This window comes from Mya arenaria, chromosome 8, assembly GCF_026914265.1.
Source record: "Mya arenaria isolate MELC-2E11 chromosome 8, ASM2691426v1".
NCBI lineage: Eukaryota > Metazoa > Mollusca > Bivalvia > Myida > Myidae > Mya > Mya arenaria.
In genome coordinates this window covers 68,683,522-68,708,567 of record NC_069129.1, presented here as the reverse complement: position 1 = coordinate 68,708,567, position 25,046 = coordinate 68,683,522, and the positions used below count along the sequence as shown (strand labels likewise).

Sequence of the window (25,046 nt, the reverse complement as noted above, 5' to 3'; positions counted from 1 at the left end):
TGACAAACTTTTCACAGTCAAAGTGGCATGTTTAACGCAATTTGAAAACACAATCATGTGAGTTAAATGTTCATCTGTGAGAGAAAGACACAAAACATGCTTACCGCTTACCGAGAGCCGCAATTTTGATGGAAAAGATTGACACCAATGCTAATCCAATTTCATATAAAACTTCATAACTATATAATTCCCTTCACAAAACATTATTAAATTGTAAGGGAAGTCAATGCGATGGAAAATTCTAATCAATTAAATTGCTGCTCTAAAAACAAAAACAAAATCTTGTGAGGTAAATGATATAAAAACACATGCATTTAATTTGTTCAGTGGCCACTGACAATTGATTTTTTAGCGGGAAGAAGTGGTGGTGGTGGAGGTGGTTGTGGTGGTGGTGGTGTGGGGGGGGATACCATTCAAATTGTTGTCAAAATGTACATTTTTAAACCCACCGGCAGCAGACAGCAGGACTTAAGTCGAGCCACAAATTTAAAATTGGAGTCGCTGAAGCACAGTTTCGAATAAAACCAACCAACATTGCCTCCAGTGTATTCAAGGCAAATGTTTGTCACTCATGATCCAAAGCTAACACACTATTGTTTTTGCCTTCTACCCAAAACAATTGTATCAAAGGTAGATATTTACCGTCAGTGAATCTCTTAATCACAATGTTAAACTTATTATATCTATTAGGAAAGTTCAAACGTTTTACCTTTTTTAACAATATTGAACTCATATTTTCAAGATTTTACGCTTTATTCAAAATTTGTAAAGCAAATAATTATCATTTAATGGTATTTAATTCTGTATGTATCCTTTATTACTATAATATTGAAGAATTCAGAAATCAGCTGATACTAGTAGCATTCTTCACGTATTTCGCACGATAAGCCTGTTGGCTTTTATCATTATTGGCCAGATAGACTGGAGAGAAATGTTCTTGCGAAAGGTGCGAGCAAGATCCAGGTGTTTTCAAAATAAATTTGTATAGAAGAACCACCGCATCAGGGAAAAGAATTAAGTAATTGGTGTTTTATTGCGTAATTTGTACAAATAAATATGTGGATATGGAATATCAATTTAAAAACATTAGTAAATAAACCCATTACTCCTTAATTGATTTCTTGAAAAGTCGCGGGAATAATTTTCAGAATTGCGTCGTTATTGTGTACAGAAACCAGTTTAATTACACGTTTGCCTAGTGGGATAATAATGGCGCTTTTGCATTATTAAATTAACAAAAAATGAACACACTGTTGACATAATGCCTATTTTATCAAGACAGAATGTGATAGTCATGTTGCCAGATTTAATACAAAAGCTGGAAACAGTCTCCGTGGAAGCCGCTCCTCACGCGAGTATGGATACAACAAGTAACATCGTGTCTGCCCTTGAAAAGACACTAGATAGTGCTAAAGAGATAGTCCTAGCAGACGAGAAACAGTTGGAGCCGCCCCCCACGGAGCAAGTCATATATCTGTGTGCCCCAACGCCTGATAGCGCTACCGAGCAAAATGTTTACTCGTCGTCTGAGAGCGACGATGAAGACTTTATCGTCAATGAATCTTCTTTTGAAGAAAATTCAGAGGATTACGAATCAAACCTGTTTGAAGTATTCGTTGATATAAACCAGACAACGGGGGAACCGGACGGGGGCTCGATCAGCTCCTACGAGGTTGAGAACGAAGACAAGAGAAATTCGCTGCCCATCCCTGACGGTTGTCGAAGTCACCGACGGCGGTCTTCGCGCTGGTCGGCCACGGTGCTCTTTCTAGCATCGGAAGTTCAGATGATGGTCAACCTTGCCCAACTCTCGCCGCCAGACGGATATGAGTTGGCACCAAAGGTACATCCTTCGTTTTTTTGAGACGATTTATAACCAATGTGTGATGAAATAGCCGAAAATGAGTGTAATCTTTGATATTTCGTGACAACTGCTTATTGTATCACATTCAGTCGATTAAAGCTATCGGTTGGTAACAAACGCCCTAAATGAGGCATCGGTTTGATGCTTTATCATGAATGATATTGAAACAATAATATTTTCATAAAGCTATGCTTGTGATGGTATTATTTATTCCAAATCTATATAGTGTGTATAATTTGGCTTGCCATTTTTATTGCAATTTATCTTAAAAAGTCAGTTTCCCAAGCAATCTGACATAAAATGTCAGGTTTTCAAGCAATCATAAATAATAAGTCAGGTTTTCAAGCAATCTTACATAAAATGTCAGGTTTTCAAGCAATCTAACAAAAAAGTCAGGTTTTCAAGCAATCTAACATAAAAAGACAGGTTTTCAAGCAATCTAACATAAAAAGACAGGTTTTCAAGCAATCTAACATAAAAAGTCAGGTTTTCAATAAATCTTACATAAAAAGTCAGGTTTTCAAGCAATCTAGCATAACAAGTGAGTTTTCATGCAATCTAACATAGGAAGTCTTTTTTCAAACAATTTAACATAAAAAGTCTGTCTTCAATATGTCGGTGCCTAAATAGTCCAGCTGGTATTTTCGATACTATGTTATAGCTATTTTTCTACGCGTGGAATTTTTGCACATGCTACCTAGTTTACGTGAGTTTACCTGGAATCATATCGATGGGTGAAATACTTTAAGTTTTTATTTTTCTCGATTTTTTTTATACAGATAAAAAACAATAAAACAAAATTAATGATACAGTTGTTAGTGCTTTTTATGTTTTTTTAGCAGTAAGCTGAATTAAAAATTTGACTAATCCGTTTTATTCTGTAAAAAGGTCTGAGCCAGTAAAAAAGAGGGATCGTCGATGACACCCAAACGATATATGGAACCATTTTTTTTTCCATAAAAACGCAATGAAAGTATGAAAATGATTCCGTTTTTAGTAAAAAAATAATGTTTTTTTAGTAAGCTGAATTTGCAATCTGCTTGATCTGTTTTATTTAAGGCAACAAATCAAGGTCAGGGGTCCGTTTCAATAATGCATTTTAACTTTTAAAATCTTGAATCTGTAGGAACAGCACAGCTGGCAAGAAGCTAAAACCTAAGTTTGTTTTCCACTTTAATAGAGGTGCAACTTTCGTTTATATATACATATTCATATATATGTATATATATATATTGGTTTATACCAATTTGGTATATTTGGTATATTGTTACATTTCATCTTATTTCATGTCATCTACCTAGATTTTGATATATATTTACTGAGTGACTCAGTGAATTCTCTGGTATCATTTGCGGGATAACATCAAAATAAAGAAATATTACTCTAAGGTAATTTGACATTACGACTAAGGTAGTTATTGAAACGGACCCAGAGCCTTTAGACTAAAAGGAGAAATCGTCGTTAATCTTCATGAATATATTTCAATCATTAAGTAACATCAGAACACCTTACAGTGAGTAGTTCGTCTCATCAGATATCGTTCACTTCAGCAAATAACATCAATATTATTGTTACACTGGATATTCGTGATTCAAGTTGTTAGGAAAAAAATATGAAATCAGTCAATAAGCCATTGTGACACCTATCATTATGCACTTAATCATTTATTGTGATACGTGCAAGTTACAAACCGATAGAATACAGGTAGTAAAATCAGCCATATCCGGTATCGGAGCCTCCGTACAGTACAGTTGTACGTCGAGATAATTGTATAAATCTAATGTAAAATATAGTTTGTCTATAGCCAGTACTAGCTTCCTCGGATATAAACGGATAATGCTGTTACAAATATGGGATACACGTCTGTACTAGGCGACAGAAGCTTTAGGTGATGACAGTGTTGCATTTACAATTACTGTCATTTAAATTTTGCATCCAGCCCCAATCTATTGTTTTGTTACTTCAGAACGCTCTACATCAGAACTATGGCTCTTTCATAAGTGTATTTATATCCATGCAAGATACAAAAATGTAACGTTAATATACTAATGATTTCATTGAACTTTCTCCACCCTACCTATACTTTATTTCCAGGAAGTATTTTAGCCATATCCTAATAAACAATCAGTAAGAAATGTTGTAAGATATTCAAGATAATGGTAAATGTTTGTAGACTATTCAATCTTCAAACAATCATATCACCTTTGGCAGAATCAAAGCATTTTTGATTAATGTAATTTTCTTTAAATTCAGAAAAGTTCGTGAAGAAAGTGGGTTTCAAGATAGCTACAAAACACCTTCCAATGTAAAATATTTGCTGAGGTATTAAGAAAATAGACATGGAACAAAATTAGGAGAAAATGATTTTGTTTGAAGCCAACGTCATCCTATATTTAGGTCAATGCAATAACTACACATGCACGTAGATAGATGGAAGTCATGACTCTACAGCGTTCCGACGTTCATACATGCTTATACAGTATGTGACGACAACATGAAAAATGCCACATTGTACATCAAGTGACATTACGACTACGACATTATGTTATGTTATGTGTGTATTCTTTTAATGGTAGAGAAACAATATGGCAACCATCACGTTACACAAGCTTGCTTGTCATTTCCTTTACATTGCAACACTAACGTCTGCTGCTACCAACATCATTGTTAGATTGACTTCACTGTTATACCATCCCAGCGTCCATTGTTGAACACCTTCAGCTAAGCAGTTTATAAGATATCCGTCATATCCACCATTATTCAAGAACTGCTTCATATGATAATTCAATTTCTAACAATGGCAGAACAACACCCATTTTAGATTGCATTAGTTTTTGAAATAACGTTCCCATCAATTCTCCAGATAAATAAACGTTGTTTTTGCATAATCTTAAATAATCTTTTTGGGATCAAAACAATTCTACAAAAACAAATCTTGGCGAACCATAATATGTTATTCACTGTCATATTAACAAATGATAATTCTAGAATAATGTTTCAATTGGAAGTACTGTCATGCTAAAGATATTGCCACTGTCGGCATTGAACCCTGCATTTGTGAAAGCATGCCTAGGGTGCTATTGCGAATAAAATGGAACAACATACGTACCCCTACCAGCCATAAACATATACAACTAGTGGTCTATTTGATAAGTTGTCCGCCTTTCAACCAGGAGGAGCAGGGTTCAACTCCGATCAGTGGAACGTTTTCTTGGCTTTGAAAACACAAGTGTTTGTTTATACACAGAGAACGGACTCGAGAATGATTAATATCAGCTTGTAACTGTCTTCGAATAATTATATACATAGATAAACGTTGGAAATAATCAGTTAAAATTCGACCATATGTTTTACATGTATAGGGAAAAGGTTTGTATACGTACTTGAGCATTTCTTCTATAAACCCTGTTGTTAAAATTCAGTGACAAAATGTTTCTCAAACAGGACTGTTTCAAATAGCACGATACGTTTGATTTTAATTTATCTCGCTCGCGTTTGGCAATTCCGATATTACGAAATCAGTAAAAAATATTGCCAAGTGATTATATGACAAATGGGTGCAACTGTGGAACAGACAGTCATTTTCTGAAAGCATGTCGCAATTTTCAGATTAAAAGTTTATTTTGTTTTATCCAAGAACCGGTACATGTTTGCACGCGCAGTTTCTTTATTCCACCTGCATAAATTAGTTCCATGAAGATTTTCCAGCATGATATCACTTAAGTGAAAAAACATAGTATCCTATAGAAACATGTCAGTTACAATAGCTGTATCATTTGTATCACAAATTCTTGGGTTATTATTTAAGTTAATTTTCTTCTCTCAATTGTCACGTAATCGTGTCTTATAAATACATCAGCGGCAATTCGCCCGTAGGGTATATTTGCAATTAAAGAAATTAACATCGTAGGAAAATGTCAGACATATAAAGACAGCATGCTATTGATGGATATGGCACATTCCTGATAGAAATAGAATAAATTGCTACAGTTTTTCTCGAGTTTTCGGATGAAAGCATCCTCGTATGGGATTGGGTACAATGTCTAATGAAAGCAATGTTTCCAATTTGAAAATATTCGACGTTCCCAAATTTTTCGACAAAGAGGCAAAGTGATATTATTAAGTCTTGTATGAATAAGATAATGAAGTATAATGTATAAGCGCTCGCAAAACCTTAAGTAATTTAATACCCAATTATATATATCTAGAAATTTATTTTTTAACAGGAGTAAGTATGAGGTTTGTGAATCTCCTTTGCGTGTAAGCTTCAGGAAGTCGACATATAAAGAAAGACCCATCTGGTATTTATTTAACGTCAGCGAATTATAAAGAATAAATGTTTATCGGTTAGTATATAACTATACTTCAAACTTCTACAAAACGGTTGCAGTAATGTTGACAAATACGTATATCAAAACAGTGTCTCGAAACATCATATCAAAATATAGGGAAGCGATAGCGTTTTACTGTCCTCCCGTTCTTCCACGAATACCAGAATTGAGTGTAATGTCACATATTATATACATGTCCTTTTTTTATAATGGCACATTATTCAAACAAATAAAAGGCACTTGAAACCGAAATAGTCGTAGTCCAATAATTATTGCATGAAAGAAGGACATATAGTCTGATGATAAATAGCCATGATAATTGATGTCTAAAAGTTGAGAAAATTTTAAACAATAAATGAAGTAATGTGTAAGCATTTTTAAATGTTAGAATATCTTTAGTCGGTAAAACATTTTTTTTCTTGCGCTAAAAGATTGTTTGATATATCAATCAAAGCGCTGATAGCGCTGCATGAACAGGGTTTTATACGGGTTTTCACCATCATGATTCACCATCATTTGTGTATTAATAAGGTGCTGATATTTAGCACAGTAGTCCCCGTGTAAAACAACCACAGGGGCCGCCCCAGGTTTATTGAAGCATGATGGTAAATGACAAATTAATATTTTATTGACAATACAGTTAATGTCGCTGTGTAGCCAGGCAAACCAGGATGGAGAATGTTACCAATCCGAGCATAAGACTCCATCCCATGGTGTTACAATATGAGTTAGGTTTGCCTAGGACTTATAAACCAGAGAAATAAAATAGAAATTGGTTGATCATCCAGGGTGAATTTTCCAGTTGGTAATTAGATGTTGGCATAAACATACAGACTATACTATATTATTAAATTGAAAACGATCCATTTCAGGGCCACTGTTAAAATTTTAAATAGTATTTTAAAATGATATATACATTATTTACATAAAAAAATGGATTCTCACCCGGGAGGAACGATAAATAGATGATATGCGACGGCTGGTGAATTATTGAATCAGCATAGAAACAAACTCCACGAAGCGCTCCTCCCCGTTAATGTGTGGGGTTTATCAATAGAAAATGAAAATATAAAAAGGGTGAATGCTTGTGCTATTCCCAACCAAGAAAATGAAATATATACTAATCAAACTTCACTCAATAGCAAGAGTTTGCCTATGTTTGCCTTGTTATTCACAAAACAACAAAATACAACAGATTAATGGGGAATATTTCTAGATTAAAATAATCAAAATTAAAATTGCTTTCAAATAATTGTAAATGAAACACCTAAAAAATTATTAAATCTGTGATATTTTCACATATTTACACCAAACCAGCAAACAAATATAACTAAATTCATTTCAATGAAATGCCATTTTCAAAAAAGAAATGCACAAAAGTCCGTCAAAACGTACACAATAAAATTTTATGTAATAAATTAAACAAAATTAGTCTTGAACAATCTTTCATTTCAAATCTTGTTTCCCCTTCTTTGTCCTTTATGGTGAGCAACTCTCTTCTATTTCTATTTCGTCAGCTAACTTGTCAGCATTTAGTACGTGCCTGTCAAAATGGCGTGCGTTTGTTATTCCCACGTGGGCTATCACGTGATGTTTTAAGCGGTTGGGGGAACTGTGCGCAATGCATCAGATCATTGTGTCACGTGATGGAATTATGCGCTTTGAGTGGAAAGTAATAGTAATTCTTTGTTTACGTTCGATGTTCATTTATTTTGGGGCGCAGGGATACTACTTCAATATCATCTTTATCTAAGTTCAAATGATAAAATTAAATGATTAAAATAGATATTGCGTTATGATTGCTTCTTGCTTTGTCAAATCTAGCTCGGTTATTGGAAACATAGCTTGAAATTTATATAGTCCGCACTTTCTCAAACTATATTTTTGGTGCTCAAGAGGCAGACGACACTTGTTACTAGGCATTTTATGGTGTGAGTTTCGAGTTTGTGGCTACACTGAACAGGGTTGAAAACAACCCTGTTAAAAACGGCAGTGATGACTGAATCCTTGTTAGAGCTAGGACAAAGGCAAAAACATCGTCGTCGGAAAACAAAATATGGTTAAATTTGTAGTGATTGGTTTAACATCACCTTGCCGAACGTGTTACAATGCAAAGTACTTATTATGATAGGTTGATATAAAAGGAAATCAGACGGTAGATCAACGAATACATCTGCCAGGTGATTAGAAATTACACCCTTTTGAAGGTAGAATGTGCTCTCGTATCGTAAACTTGTGATATGACCATGTATTGTTCCACTTGATATTCATGCTGCAAATATATGGAACATATTTTGAAATCAGCTATTTAATTTTTGATGAAGCCTGTTACATTGCAATTTCAGGCCTATTATATAACACACGACTATTACATTTCCATCATATGCGTACCACCAGCATATCAATTGACGGATAATGCTGGGTAGAACCCGTAAACACTTCTTCCTTCCTTCATCCGTAATGATGTCATTTAGTTATTTCTGGTTCTTCATAATCGTCGGGTATTCTATAATAATAAGTACTACTTGAACATGGTGTGTCACTAAAACCGTTGGCGAACTTAAACAAGGAGTCTGAGGTAAGTTGTGTGCCCGATGGATCAGTCTTCAGGAGTGTATTTTTAAATATGCATTTCGTTCCTATATTTCACATTCATGTTTCGCTTCCTTAAGAATTCATTGAATTTTGATCCAGTCGAACAATCCCATATTTCCAGGAAACAATTAGCGTTTTGCTCTTTGCATATTTTACCCTCGACTTAGTAAGAACGCTTGGAGACCTGGGCTGTTATTCAATATTGGTCTTAATTGGATCTAAGAACGATGTAGCTAATTGGATTACTTGTTATTAATAACTGACCAATAGAGTAAATGAAGTCAATGATGTATGATCATAAGAATAACTTAAGTCGCATATTGAATATCACCCCTGAATGATAATCGTTTAAAATTTGAAGACTTTTTAACGTTCATATAATTGAGATATTTTTTTCTACGGAAGAATCACTTCCTTTTGCCTCCCTATAGAGGGATCTCGATGCGGAACTCATGACTTATGGCGTACAAATTGATTGAAATATAAGGCCAGCATGAAAATGGCTACACATGAATATGCATGAAACTGCCTTCCGGAATATGAGAAACAATTTTAATACCTGGTACAGCTAGCGTGGGACCTTAAAATAAGATTAGCATTAGCATTGGAATGTTTTAACAACCTCGAGTATGGTGATTTAAATCAAGTGGCACATATCAACAATGGCAGACAAAGTAAGATAATATACATTTCTTTCTTACACAATATCTATAAATTCGGCATGTTCCAATAAATAAAGTCTAAAATTTTAATACCTGGTACAGCTAGCGTGGGACCTTAAAATAAGATTAGCATTAGCATTGGAATGTTTTAACAACCTCGAGTATGGTGATTTAAATCAAGTTACACATATCAACAATGGCAGACAAAGTAAGATAATATACATTTCTTTCTTACACAATATCTATAAATTCGGCATGTTCCAATAAATAAAGTCTAAAATGTAAAGCCTTTATCCGGGATTGCTGGAAGACAGAATCAAATACCGTTCCATCAGAGTGCAATTTTCAATAAAACAGATCATTTGCATTTGCAAATACTCAACGCTATCAAATACTTCAACGAAACGGTATGGTAACCTGTTGATTTTATTTGGCATTTTACAATTATATGCTCTAAACATACCTCGCAACAAGATATAATATACTAGTAAAATGAATATAAGTATTGTCGATAATGCGTGTAATAAAACGTTCTTACGTTTCGTAGGGTTCATTTGATAGCATGAATGTTTTCAGGGATTAGAAATAACTGCAAAAATAATATTTAATTTTAAAACATTTTAGATAAGAAAGTTTGATTCGTTTAAAACATGCGGAAGAATTATGTTAGTTAAGCAAGAAAAGAGAGAAATCTGTCATATTAACACAGACAAGTATTTCACATTTTAAATTAAACAAAGAAAACACTTTCGAAAAGATCCTCTGTACATATTATTTTTTCAAAGCCATATGTAGACGTATGTTGTGTTTGCCGACTTCGTAAAACATTTAAAACGTGTAAGAAACGTATTGCCGTGGAGTGGCATGTACCAGGTGTTTACAAATCACCTACATATGGATGTAGCATGCTATCATATTGGACTTGAGAGCATATTATACTGAGGTGTTACACTTTAAATTAATGCTTCACATAGCCAGGCTAAATCCTAACGTCTTATTCTTAGACAGTCACGTTTTATCGTCATTTTGCGAACAGGCAAATACCTAACATTTAAATGCAATTTGTCTCTTGTCTCGTTTTAACACTTGCTTCATTTTCAGATCCATCTAGCCAAAAGAATATTACAATACTTAGTTCGAAAAGTGATCTTGACTGTGTGGTTTTATCGCATTACGATTGTTTAAGAACAGTTTTTTTTTTCTGGGGATAATACGCTATTAAAAATAACTGAACATATAATTTCGCTAAATCAGTACAAGGGCGCGTTTTCTAATAATGTTAACGAATAATCGGAAACGTATTTACGTTAAATCTTCTTAAAGCCATTTATTAAAAGTACGTTATATCATCGTCATTTCACTATTTCATCAATAACGATCAATTATTATAATGATGTAATTAAACGTGTATCCACCCGACCTATCCTATTCCTACAGCAAAAGCGTATTTACAAACATTCAGAAAGGGATGTTTAAGGTAATTCAAGTTAATGGTAACGGTTTCTAGACATTTAAAACCACATATAAAATTATTTTGTTTGCGGCCAATGTCATGATATATAAATTTCACTGCATCAACAACATAAACAATTTGAAAGACAAATGCTGGCGTTCTTACTGGATTCGCAACGGTGTGACGTACAAAAAATGCTGAACCAGATTGTGATGAAAGTGTAACAGATGCCACAGTTTGCACACCAGGAAATGCCTTACGGAAAGTGAGATAAGGGCGTGTATGTATAACATATATAACTAACTTTGGACCGTAAATCAAGGTTCCATTCAATGGTAGATGAACAACAATGTATTCCAGACGTTTCACGAGCAGTAGAGTTTGGTCTGGTGTTGCCCTTCACCCCATAACATTGACGTATTCCCCCATCAACATAAGTGTCTTGTTGACTTCCTTGTAGAATCATCAGCCGCTGTTCTTGTGTATTTAAACGTCCGCGTGCTACTTAGTATTAAATAATTAGAGAAGAAAATTAAAGTGAGTATATAACCATGTTAGAATCTCAGATAATGTCTGATAAAATCCCGAGGTTTACACGAAGCTCTATTTAGAAAAAATATATGGGAAACCCAAACAAAATCCCTTACTCGACCACTGACTCATTATATGCTAATGATGTAGATTAGTGCCCGGAGCATTATATATAAGCGCTTTGCAAACAGAACCTGGGTAGTTGCCGGATAAGACTGGACAAATAACTAGAGTAATACTGAACAATTGTAGTGAAATTTTAAATAAAAAAAATCAGCTCCTTCTTTTAAAATAAATGTGATGCAAGCAATTTCGAATGAAAAATTGTCAGTGTTTTAAGTAAAAAACGCAGATTGTAAATACAAAATACTTTTCTTTTTACCTCCCTTTTTCAGTTGAATAGAATGTAGCTTTCAAGTGAAATGTTTTATAAAAATAACAGTGTTAGTATGATATTTATGTTAAAAAAATATTTAAACAAAAACTTCGTTGTTAATAATGGATTTCATTAGTGTATAAAGCAGCATTGATTTTTGAAATTCAGAATCTCACGTTATATGTTAATTTCTGGTTGACATCGGGTTTGTTGCCTTTTATTTGTTGATCATATTGGGGTTATCAAAATCGAAAAAGGTTAAAATAAGTCATTTCAATATACAAACAACACCAAATATATATTACATAAAAAACACAATGGAACTTTAAACAAAGCAGTTTGTTACACAATGTTAGCATTTACCATGATATCCACGATATATAAGAACTGTTTATTTCGAGGTGCAGAGAATAGCAGACGACCAACACACTTATAATTATGCAATTAGTGTAAATAAGGACTGCTCGATCAGTTAACGCTCGGCCAGTGAACCGCTCGAACCGCTCGGTCAATGAAACAGCAGTTTACTGGGTAACTAGATTATGATTGCTCAAAATAAAAATCTGACGTCCGCGTCTTTCATTGTGGAATGAAGGCTTATACATTTAAATAGAAGAAATGAGAAATAATCACTTAGTTTCATGACAGCCTAGTAGTTGAGGGAAGTTAAAACAATAAAAGGATGAAAGGCGTTAACTTTTGGTCAAGGTGCGAAAATCTAGACTAAAGCGCAAAGTCAGTAATAAATGATACGTTTCATAGATTAACAGATACCTGTTGATATAAAAAATCGATGTTCTTTTTTTGTAAAATATTATGAAGAAACAAATGCTGGTAATGTTTTGTCAATATCACTGCTCATGGGATTTCATTGATATATGTTCAAGATATCGAGCAGGTTTGCCTAGAAACACTGATAGAGCCGAGTCAAAGACACAGAAGTCATCGGCACTTCCATTTACAATAACATTGACTCTAACGGTATATAATATAACATTATAACATTACATTATACAAACGACAGTATGTATTATAAACTCCTTAAGAAAATATAGTCAAAATGTCGTAGTTTGCGTCAAGCGTTAATATGGAAATCACGAGAAACGTGTGATAAGCAAACTTGCTGTAATGAATGTGATAAGAATAATAGTAAGGCTTTAAAATTATTGATACGTGTGACCGGTGCTTGATACTTAAACCTTAATGGACGTGAATTATATCACATCGTGAACTTGTGGTATGGAATGTATTGTTTCAGGTGATATTCATGCAACAACTCCGACGGAATACTTGAAAGACAGTAACTTATTCCTGATGACGACTATCAATTTGCGATACATGTATAAGAAATTGTCACCCCAATCCCCACGCTTTGAATAAGGAATACCGCCAAATGGTGAATTTGTTTATTATCAAAATTTGACTTTCGTATACTAGTATTGTATTTCTTTCCAGGATTCTCTAGCCAATTCCTACCATAATTAGTTACAGCACAAGCAGGGCGAGACCTACATACATATGTAGGCCCGTTAGTATAGGGCTGTCAGAAAATTTATGTTTGAGGATACCTTTAGATCGCTTTCTGGAATAATTAAGACAAAACGTAACATCTGTTCTCCTGGTAGTGTTTGCCTACGCTTAACATTAATGTAGTGCAAGCAAGAATTAATTAATGTATAAAAATGTGATATCTTTAACAAGCAATCAAGTAAGAACGTTATTACATTTGATAAATGAGGAACTAGAACATATATAATACTTGTTTGGGCTATTCGGAATGCCTCAGAATTTAGCGAACAATCTAGAGAATGCTACACAACTAATAACTTCACCAAAGGGACCAGGAAATAAAAAAAAATTCAATCAGTTAAAGGCCGTGTATATTTCAAACGTGTTCTTTCTTATTTTAGAGATGTGTTTGAACTGTCAATTTGTGCAATTATTCATTGTTAAAAATTGGTTAAACTCCTTATTCTAATAGTATCATAGTTTACTTTTATATACGTGAATTGCGCAGGTTCATAGATTTGACGATGGGAGTCGAAGCAACAGATAACTTGGAACATGCCGCTGTCCATGTGCCAAACTTTATATATTTAAATGTTCTGCGGGGGAATCGGGTATTTTACACCTCTCCCGATAATATTTTTTCATATATTCGCGGAAAAAAATGCCATATTGACATTTAAAGTGTTAATATATTTCACACATTTACATCATACACGCTACATGAATTTATCACTATAACTGACGGTTAGTGCTGGGATGAAACTGTTTACAAAACTTTCTTCCTTCGTTCGCAGTGTAGTTGTTTAGTTCGTTCAGGTTCTTCCGGATCGTCGGATATTTTTTAAAAATAAATACCACTGAAACATGGAGTTTCGCTTCAACTAAAACTGCGCATTGGTGGAGGTCAAGTTCTGTCAATGAAGTCATAATTACACAGACACTGTTATTTTAATTATTTTGTTGTATCGTGTTCGTTCGAAGAATTGCTTTTGTGGAATGTTTTTATGATCTTACAAAATATAATTTTAATCACAATTTCACAAGCTTATTTATACTATGGATTTGAATCAACCTTTTACATATCCAAACAGCAAATCAGTATGAAATGCCAGGAAATATTAAAAAAATGACTGTGCAGACTTTATACAATTGATATGCATGTAGCAACTTCGACAAAAGTAGTATCATTTTGATTACAACAAACAACACACCCACATGATTTAGCTTAGAAAAAGAACCCTTTCATAACAACAGTAGGTCTCAACTTTAAAATCTTAGTATTTTTTTAAAATAATTATGATACTTTTCACCGAATGCTGCTAATGATAAACGTCTAGCCCTTAGGTTTTTCCTGTCGTCAGTATGTATCATGACTTGTTTAATGTCATGTTATTTTCCTTTTCTGTATTGCGATTACTGTTTTATAAGTTCATTATATTTATTACCGTTACAATTTTACTGTAATTTTAAGTATTTGAACTTTTCCTATCGTAAATCATGCATTTAAAATAACACTGTCAAGTTATTCACCATGTTAAGAATACCCAAGCCCATTGAATAATGATATCAACTTGTTTTGCAATAAACTATGGTGGAAAACTTCCTAGGACCAGTAAAAATTAATTGTGAAACATTTCTCTTAACAGTTTTTCCTATTTTCCTCCTTAAGTTGGACAAGTATATGATGCTTATGCTGCAATTTTAAACATTTTCTATGTTTTATGAAATGCCTTTTCGTTTGTGATTACTGTTAATTATTTCATTATACATTATACTGTAAAAGTATGCATTCCAAAAAAACATCGGACTTAAAAAATTCAGCGAGTTAAGAGCGATCTCTTCAAATAATGCTACTAAATTGTACGCTTAACTATTTATTATTATTATTTTACGCATTTAGTAAGTTATAGCCGTTTGCAACTGTTCCTTTGTTGTTTATTGGATCTGCTTATGTAATCTGTATTGCATTCAGAACATTGCATAATTGTTCGAACAAAGTTTCAAAAGATTTATGAAATCACAAAAGCCGGTGAGGAAAGTGGCTGGCATTATACATGTAGTCACATGACAAAAAGCTTTTAAAATGAATGCCAACAATATTTTATCTTTTTTCTATACAATTGCAAAAAATGATTTTGTTTGATGCTCCTGTGAAACTAGAGAAATTTAATTAAAAGTTGAAAATCCCATCAATTATCGGTAAAGCTATTTTGATGCGTGTGTGGTCTGTTCGAAGTGTTTGCTTTTTGGTATTTTGTTGTATGTTGTGTTTATTTGTTTGTGTCTCTAGTTCTTTGTCTTTTCGACCCTTGCCTTTTGTTTCTTAACATAGAGTGTGTTTTTGGGATTTCCGACTACTGGGCTTGTCCCTATAGTTTTCATTGTATTATAAAAAGAAAGACGTAGTCTGGTATTGATGACTTATGACATGAGAGAGGCCACACTATGTACCCAAGACACAGTCTTCCGGAAAATGAGATAAGTGCAAGCGTTCATTTCGTGGTCCAGGTGAATTAGGATCAGTGTACCAGGTGACTGTATCGTAGTGTCGATAATCCAGATTTCGAACAGCGTACCTGGTGAATGTATCGTGGTGTCTTAAATCAAAATTAGGGACAGTGTACCAGGTGAATGCATCGTGGTGTCTTAAATCAAGGTAGGGGACAGTGTACCAGGTGAATGTATCGTGGTGTCTTAAATAAAGATTAGGTACAGTGTACCTGGTGAATGCATCGTGGTGTCTTAAATCAAGATAGGGGACAGTGTATCAGGTGAATGTATCGTGGTGTCTTAAATCAAGATAGGGGACAATGTACCAGGTGAATGTATCGTGGTGTCTTAAATCAAGATAGGGGACAGTGTACCTGGTGAATGTATCGTGGTGTCTTAAATCAGGATTAGGGACAGTGTACCAGGTGAATGTATCGTGGTGTCTTAAATCAAGATAGGGGACAGTGTACCAGGTGAATGTATCGTGGAGTCTTGAATCAAGAAAGGGGACAGTGTTCCTGGTGAATGTATCTTGGTGTCTTAAATCAAGATTAAGGACAGTGTACCTGGTGAATGTATCGTGGTGTCTTAAATCAAGATTAAGGACAGCGTACCAGGTGAATGTATCGTCGTGTCTTAAATCAAGATAGGGGACAGTGTACCAGGTGAATGTATCGTGGTGTCTTAAATCAAGATAGGGGACAGCGTACCTTGTGAATGTATCGTGGTGTCTTGAATCAAGATAGGGGACAGTGTACCTGGTGAATGTATCGTGGTGTCTTAAATCAAGATAGGAAACAACGTACCTGGTGAATGTATCGTGGTGTCTTAAATCAAGATAGGGGACAGTGTACCAGGAGAATGTATCGTGGTGTCTTAAATCAAGATAGGGGACAGTGTACCTGGTGAATGTATCGTGGGTCTTAAATCAAGATAAGTGACAGTGTACCAGGTGAATGTATCGTGGTGTCTTAAATCAAGATAGGGGACAGTGTACCTGGTGAATGCATCGTGGTGTCTTAAATCAAGATTAGGGACAGCGTACCAGGTGAATGCATCGTGGTGTCTTAAATCAAGATAGGGGACAGTGTATCAGGTGAATGTATCGTGGTGTCTTAAATCAAGATAGGGGACAGCGTACCTGGTGAATGTATCGTGGTGTCTTAAATCAAGATAGGGGACAGTGTACCTGGTGAATGTATCGTGGTGTATTAAATCAAGATAGGGGACGGCGTACCTGGTGAATGTATCGTGGTGTCTTAAATCAAGATTAGGGACAGTGTACCAGGTAACTGTATCGTGGTGTCTTAAATAAAGATAGGGGACAGCGTACCTGGTGAATGTATCATGGTGTCTTATATCAAGATTAGGGTCAGTGTACCAGGTGAATGTATCGTAGTCTCTACATCAAGATAGGGAACAGTGTACCTTGTGACTGTACTGTGACCTTTTAGGAGCATCCTGCCAGGTTTCGCATTTTTACTTTCCTTCTCCTACATCTGTTCTCATCAGTTTCAGCCTGGTATTGAGCGTCTCCTATTACTACTCTGATCATTTAAATTTGTATTTGTCCTATATTTCTTTCTGTCTTATGTGCAATGTGTTACGTTGGTTACCGGTATTAGGTTTTACAATTCTTATGAATTAACGACATTGGTGAGTTTTAGCAAGTGACCAATAAATCAACAAGTGCATGTCAAATTCAGGTAATAAACATTTCACGTTAATGTAAAATTGATAAATTCGGCATATTTATGATAAAAAAGACCAAGAAGATTATTTTTTGTATGAAGCATTATTTCCAGAGTAAAATGTTCAATAAAAACGCTCATGTTTTAAGTCCTCTGGGTGTTTCGACTACTTTAAGCATTTCCAACGTGCAACCTTCGTATTACACCAAAGTAAGCATGTGACAGGTGTTTACGAATTATCTGAATATAAACTGCACGTGTTATCAGATCCATAGTAAAATAATGTATTGTTTGACTTTATAGAAGTGCTTCATCCTGCCAGGGTAAATTCTAAAGTCAGTTCTCTTGTCCATCTCACTCATATCTTATTCCAATGAAAACAATAAGAAATACGCATTTCCGTGCTTTGTGGTCTTATGGATCGGAGTTCCGATGAGCAGGTTTTCAACCACAAGAAAGGTTGAGCGGTTTTATTTCTAACATCGGAACGACAATGTTTTATTAGACAAACCATGTTTTATCGGCATTAAGTACTAAACATGCTTAATGGAATATATGAGATTTGTCTCTTGTTGACTATTTTGCTTTGGCTTAAGATCCGTCAATCATTAAACGGATCACATATATATTTTTGGTTATGCTGAGCTTGGCCCTGTTGTGTTCATTGCACTATAATTGTTCGAGAGTTTATTTTTATTTGATATACCCTATTAGCAATAATTAGAAATAAGTGTTTGCTTAAGTCGGTCGGCACTCCCAATGTAGCGTTTACCATTACTGACAATGGGCCGACTAAGATTGTAATACGCCGGGTCCTGCAGAAAGCAGTTCATACTCAAACATGAAGTTTATTTCATCTCTGCATCAATAATCTTAACTAATCATATTACTTTTATTGAGCTGTTATCTACTTACCTATATAATCTTTAAATATCCAATAATAAACAATCAGTAAGGTCTGCTCAAAGAAATTCATGATAATGGTAAATGTTTGTAGATTATTCAATCATATCACCTGGCAGAATCAATGCACATTTTATTTCTGTTATTTTCTTTCAATTCAGATAAAGTGAGGAAGTAAAACACTTTCCAAGATAAAATAAAATAAAAGCTAAGGTCTTTATGTAAAACAAAGTAGAATAGCATGAGTTTGTTTGAGGTCAATGTGATGTTATATAGATATTGAAGCATGACCTGCATATGCACCCAGAAAGACAATGCTGGCATTCATACTTTCGCAACGGTATGACGTACAAACATGCTGAAAGAGATTATAATGAAAGTGAATCAGATGCCACAATTTGCTCACCAGAACTGCTTTCCGGAAAGCGAGATAAAGGCATATATTTGCTCCAGATATAACTAGCTTTAGTACGTACATTTCATAGATACGGATATGTTATTGTTTTCACTGGAAGTAAATTACCCTAATTGCTTTAGAATAGGAAGAAGTAGTGGTGGTAGTAGTAGTAGTAGTAGTAGTAGTAGTAGTAGTAGTAGTAGTAGTAGTAGTAGTAGTAGTAGTAGTAGAAGTAGTAGTAGTGGTGGTGGTGGTGGTGGTGGTGGTGGTGGTGGTGGTGGTGGTGGTAGTAGTAGTAGTAGTAGTAGTAGTAGTAGTAGTCGTAGTAGTCGTAGTAGTAGTAGTAGTAGTAGTAGTAGTAGTAGTAGTAGTAGTAGTAGTAGTAGTAGTAGTAGTAGTAGTAGTAGTAGAAGTAGTAGTAGTAGTAGTAGTAGTAGTAGTAGTAGTTGTAGTAGTGGTGGTGGTGGTGGTGGTGGTAGTAGTAGCAGTAGTAGTAGTAGTAGCAGTAGCAGTAGCAGTAAAAGTAGTAGTAGTAGTAGTAGTAGTAGTAGTAGTAGTAGTAGTAGTAGTAGTAGTAGTAGTAGTAGTAGTAGTAGTAGAAGTTGTAGTAGTAGTAGTAGTAGTAGTAGTAGTAGTGGTAGTGGTAGTGGTAGTGGTAGTGGTAGTAGAAGTAGTAGTAGTAGTAGTAGTAGTAGTAGTAGTAGAAGTAGTCGTCGTCGTCGTAGTAATAGTAGTAGGAGTAGTAGTAGTAGTAGTGTATTGAGAAAAACCATGGTATTCAACTCTATGTCGTGAACACCGTGATTAGTTCTGGCAATCATTGTAAATGTTAAACGTGGTTTTGCTATTTGGAACAAGTTATATACACCATATTTCTGAAATAGTGCATCGTTCCTACATTTCGTCCGATCTTGTGCTATTAATGTTTTTAACGCCATTTATCGGTGAGGTTCGTGTCTTCCTATTTGTGAATTTAAGCACCGGTACACCGTTTAATGTAAATGTTGCATTGTGTTTGTGCTTGGTTCCGGTTTGACTTACAGCATGATGTTACAATGGGAAATATAGGAACAAACCAAGCAGCCATTAACAAACTGTGATTCTGGCACTTAGATAATCAAAGCACTGAGAGTGCTCAATGACGAAAGTCGGAACTCGCGACCGCTGGGTTGAAACGCACTTGTCTTATGAACGCTTCTAGATCAGCCATCCGTCGGCTAACTTGGCAACCCAACCGCATTGTCCCCCAATACACTACAATGAAGCGGTATTGAAACAAGATTTCCACCTTTCTTTCTGCCCGTACACGTGATAAATTCGTTTCTTAGGCAACATTTTGCTAGCTTCATGAAATTTCCTTCGAGTATCTTGTTCCGTCTAAAGTGACTTTCAACAATTGCATATACCTGTATGTACAAGCGCGCATGTTTTCTGAAGAATCTGGTGTTCAAAAGTATAAATTTAATCACTTTGATATAATCATGTTAAATGTTCGTACTTTAGTTATCTCCTTTCTCTCAATGCTGAATTTCGATAGGTTTCAAATATCAACCATGACTGACTTACGTCAGCAAGCACTAGGACGAATGTCGGAAAAACCTAATTTAGGAAGCATTTTGCAATAAGCCACCTGGTCCCATAAATATATTAATCAATCTGGTACATTTCTGCTAGGAATAGACTTAAGGGTTCGGGTTTTATTCGAAGCTTGGAGATGAAAGCATCCTATATGTGATGACTAGAGTGCAATGTTCAATAAAACCAAGCGATTTCATTTACAAACAATGTTCAGCTTATTATTACTCGGTAATCAAAATATTATTTCAGCATAAATAAACTTATTATATTATTTTCAAATATAAATAATGGTAGTTTTGCACAAATAAAAACAACGCCATTTGACATCATATGTATTAATATAATTATTACCTCGATTAATTTTGATACGTTCAATGTTTATGATTTTGAATGGCCTCTTGCATACTCAACCGACCTGCACCTAAATATAATCCAATGTTATCCACCTATGATGAGGTTATAAATCGAAGGAACTGTAAAAATGTAGATGAGGAAATCAGAGTTTTACACTTAAAAATGCAATGAAAACCAAAGACGCTTGAAACAGGTGCTTAGTTATAGCACCGCATGGAAAATGCTTGCATATTCTACTGATGTGATATCAAATCAAGTGTGTTACACTTGGTATTCATGTAGCAATAAAAGAAAGTCGGTAATTTAGTCCTTTTAAATCCAATCATAAAGCAATAATTTAAACATACTAAGTTTGCTTACCGGTGTTCTAAATAAAAATGCGAAAGCTATTTATTTTAACTTATTTTACTGTATAAGCACAATATATGGTAATTATGGCAACATACAATATTATGTTAATATGCAAGTACGTTGAGTCACAAATTATAAACTTGATTGAGAAACGGCTCTTTGTCGTAATAATGTCTGGATTGAAAAGTTATATTATCATCATTTACAAGTAGGTTATAACCTAAAAGTATACAGTCACTATTTATTAACTTCCCTATACATTTTAATGTCAATACGAACACTTTAGATTTAAAAAAAATGCATTTTCTAGCGTATCATGTGTAAGACAGCCATATATTTCCTTGAAATTTTGCCCTTTGATTTAAACAATAAAAAGGTATGACAAATTTCTCTGAAAAACATTCACTCACTTGCAGTTAGGCAGACTATTTTTATTTGCATCAGACCGGAATAATGCAAAAGTTCTAGTCCAGAAGAAAATATTTAAAAGCTAAGATATTCATGAACTCTAAACTCACTGCCAATGAACATTCTCAATCACTGCTCAAAAATATGTATTCACTACAGTATATGTTCAAATGAAGAAAATATATGGTAAAAGTTTGTCGATTGTTAATCTAACATCAATCATATCAATCTTGGCAGAATCAATGCACTTTAGAGTTCTGATTTTTTTAACTAAAAATAAATTGAGGAAGAAATTGCTTTTATTATAGTCAAAAAACCATTTCGAATTGAAATTTTAACGTAGGTCTCTAAGCTATACATACCATGCATGGCCAAATGCACGTAGAAGGAAATACAAACAATGATTTTCATGACACAGCAAAGGTGACAACATGCAGGATCAGAATGTAATGACGGTATGAAAGAGGCCACATTGTGCACACAAAACAGTTTTTTTTCTGAAAGTAAAATAATAGAGATACAGTTGGCTTGAACCGTAAATCAAGGCTTCCTCGATTAGCAGAAGGAACTAGCTGTAAACCGTCACATTTCACAAACTTTGTTTTGTCTCCTACAATCAGCATCAAAGACGTTTTGATCATCGTGTCAGTGTTTTTTCCAAGCAGACACAGAATTTAAGCAATTTAAAGCTCAGCAGTTTCTCTGAAACATGCTTTTGACATAATATTTCAGTTTGTGTTTATAATAAGCCGGGAACTGCTTATTGCGATTCTATTTTACCAATTTATTGCAGACGAGCAACATAGAATGTGATTCTGTAAATATTGCTAAAAGGAATGAACGATTACAATTCTATAATACTTTCGATTGATAAACATTATCAGAAAATTGTATAAAACTGGTTTAATCTTTGATTTGGTTAAAGTTGGAGAAACTATTTATTGATTGGTCAATATTTATCCATCAATTAGTGTTGACCAATCAAATTGGTTTTAGAGCAAACTTAAGAAAACTGTTGATAATGTGTCAGCTTTTATACAATTGGCTGTAGCAGTCATTATTTATTATTATTGACCAAAACAAAATAGCTAACTGACCAGAACAACGATTTAACAAGCTAAATACCGATTGCTGCAGTATCTTAAATGTAGATAACCGCAAATGCTTTTTTTCAATTGATATAATTAAAGATAATTATAGAAATTATTTTTAAGGAACTTTTGTATTTAAACAAAATAAATTCAGGATGCCAAAGGAATATTGAAAAAATGCGCGAGTTTCACTTTCAACTCAAACATTACATTTCCTTCGTAAGTATTGGCCTTAGTCCTTGCATATATAGTCCTTGACCTTAATCCTTGTATAGTGCTTGCCATTGGCCTTAATACTTTCATAGTGCTTTTCCTTGGCCATAATAATTACATAGTGCTTGCCCTTGGCCTTTATCCTTGCACAGTGCTTGTCATTGGCCTTAATCCTTGCATAGTTCTTGTCCTTGGCCTTAATAATTACATAGTGCTTGCCCTTGGGTTTTATACTTGCACAGTGCTTGTCATTGGCCTTAATCCTTGCATAGTGCTTGCCCTTGACCTTAATCCTTGCACAGTGCTTGTCCTTGGCCTTAATCCTTGCATAGTGCTCGCCCTTGGCCTTAATCCTTGCACAGTGCTTGCCCTTGGCCTAAATCATTGCACAGTGCTTGCCCTTAACCATCATCCCTGCTTGGTACTTGCCAGCATTTATCCTTCCATAGTGCTTGTCATTGGCCTTTATGTTTGCATAGTACTTGTCATTTGCTTAATCTTTGCACAGTGTTTGTCTATTGCTTTGTAGTGTGCTTGTCCTTGTAGTTATTATAACTAGAATAATAATACGCTCAAGACCAATACAATATACCCTGGTTGAAAAGTTCAGCAACGACGAACATGCCCTGATTTTGTTTTAAGGCCAAACCGACATTAACACAGTTTACATAGCTTATATTTGAATGCTAGACTACTGTACGTGTCCCTGTAGTTTTCACTGTATTGCTTTTTGTATGTCTTTTTTTTGCCGTTATCGTTTCTAACCGTTACTAAGTACATTGCGTTACTCTGGTTACCAAAATGCTGTTAACATCGAAAATTATCAATGAACGCGGTGAGTTTAATCAATTGATAAATCAACCAATATATAACAAATAAATCAATAGGAACACATAAAATGGAGGCAAAACACATTTCATATCTGTTTGATATAAACATATTTTGGCACATTCATGACATAAAAAGTATCTAGGTCTTTGTTTGTATAAGCATTATTTAGATGAAAGCATGATTATCTTTAAAATTAGAGTGCAATTTTTAAAAAAACTATATATTTCATTTGAAAATGTTACACGTTATCAAATTCTTTGGCATTGAAATTGTTAGTTACCTGTCGATTTCTTTTAACATTTTACAAAAATGTATGAGCGTCTGGTCAAAAAATGAACACATTAAATACTTTACGCTATATGATGTATTTCTGTGATCATATGTGATATGCTTATGAAGTTTATGTTGTACCTCCACAATATTTATAAAATATGTTTGCCATCATTATATGTGTACTCATGGGCATTTTGTCTTCATGTGTTTGTTAACAAACTTTATAAACTGTATCTTTTAACAAAAGCAAATAAATAAGCATTTTACAGTACTGTACAACTTTGTAATCAGGCTTGATCAATCAGTATTTTCGTAAATATGTTTTGCCTTTGCCATTTAAACCAAGCACACGCGCAATATCATTTTTTTTTCAACCGATAGATATGAGTAATAACCATTATTTGTGATTCATTTTTAATCCAATGTTTTCTGGAAAAAGGCAGTTGCACAGACTTATCCAGGGACATCCATTGATCAATGACAAACAGATGTATTTGTCAATATTTTAATTGTATTCGAAGAAATTATGTTAAACGATACGCAAACATTTTCCTAGAGTTATTGAAATCGACAAGAAGTTGTAAAATTAACTTTGTTTGTGAAATATACTTTGTGTCTTAAGGCAAACAAATAATAATAATAATAATAATAATAATAATAATAATAATAATAATAATAATAATAATAAGAGAAGAATGAAGCCTGGTGGAACACCACTTTTAACAAATTGAAATGTAGATTTTCTAGTTCCTACTTTTACTCAAATGTGAAAGCACAACGTTGTTTCTCTCCATTCTCATCTTATTTGACATATATTCATCTATTTTATATTTTGTATTACCTATTCATTCACAGTGTTTCAGTTTCTATATGTCGTTACATAGACGATGTACCTGGTACAGCTCTTAATAAATAAATAAATATGTTCTGTGCTTATCTGGTAATTCATCCAGTAAAACTTGACCGTAGAGTCAGTGAATCAGATATTGTCTGTTCCAGTGTGTATTGATATCGATACATGATATACAATCCACGTAATTATATCATTTCATGGACCGATTGTTCTTCGTTGTTAACTGAATGCAATTATACAATCTACAGTATCCCTGACAAGATTTGAGACAGTTGTTCGAGCTTTTCTTGTA

General features: G+C 34.2%; 1 protein-coding gene across 1 annotated transcript in view; it reads left to right on the top strand.

The window, feature by feature from the left end:
- Positions 1–945: 945 nt before the first annotated feature.
- Positions 946–25,046, top strand: part of LOC128242265 (sodium-dependent noradrenaline transporter-like) — a 114,350-nt gene continuing 90,249 nt past the window's right edge. Inside the window, exon 1 of the mRNA XM_052959356.1 lies at positions 946–1,843. Within this exon, the coding sequence (XP_052815316.1) occupies positions 1,262–1,843 (582 nt within the window). The 5' untranslated portion in view covers positions 946–1,261. The remainder of the gene's footprint in view (positions 1,844–25,046) is intronic.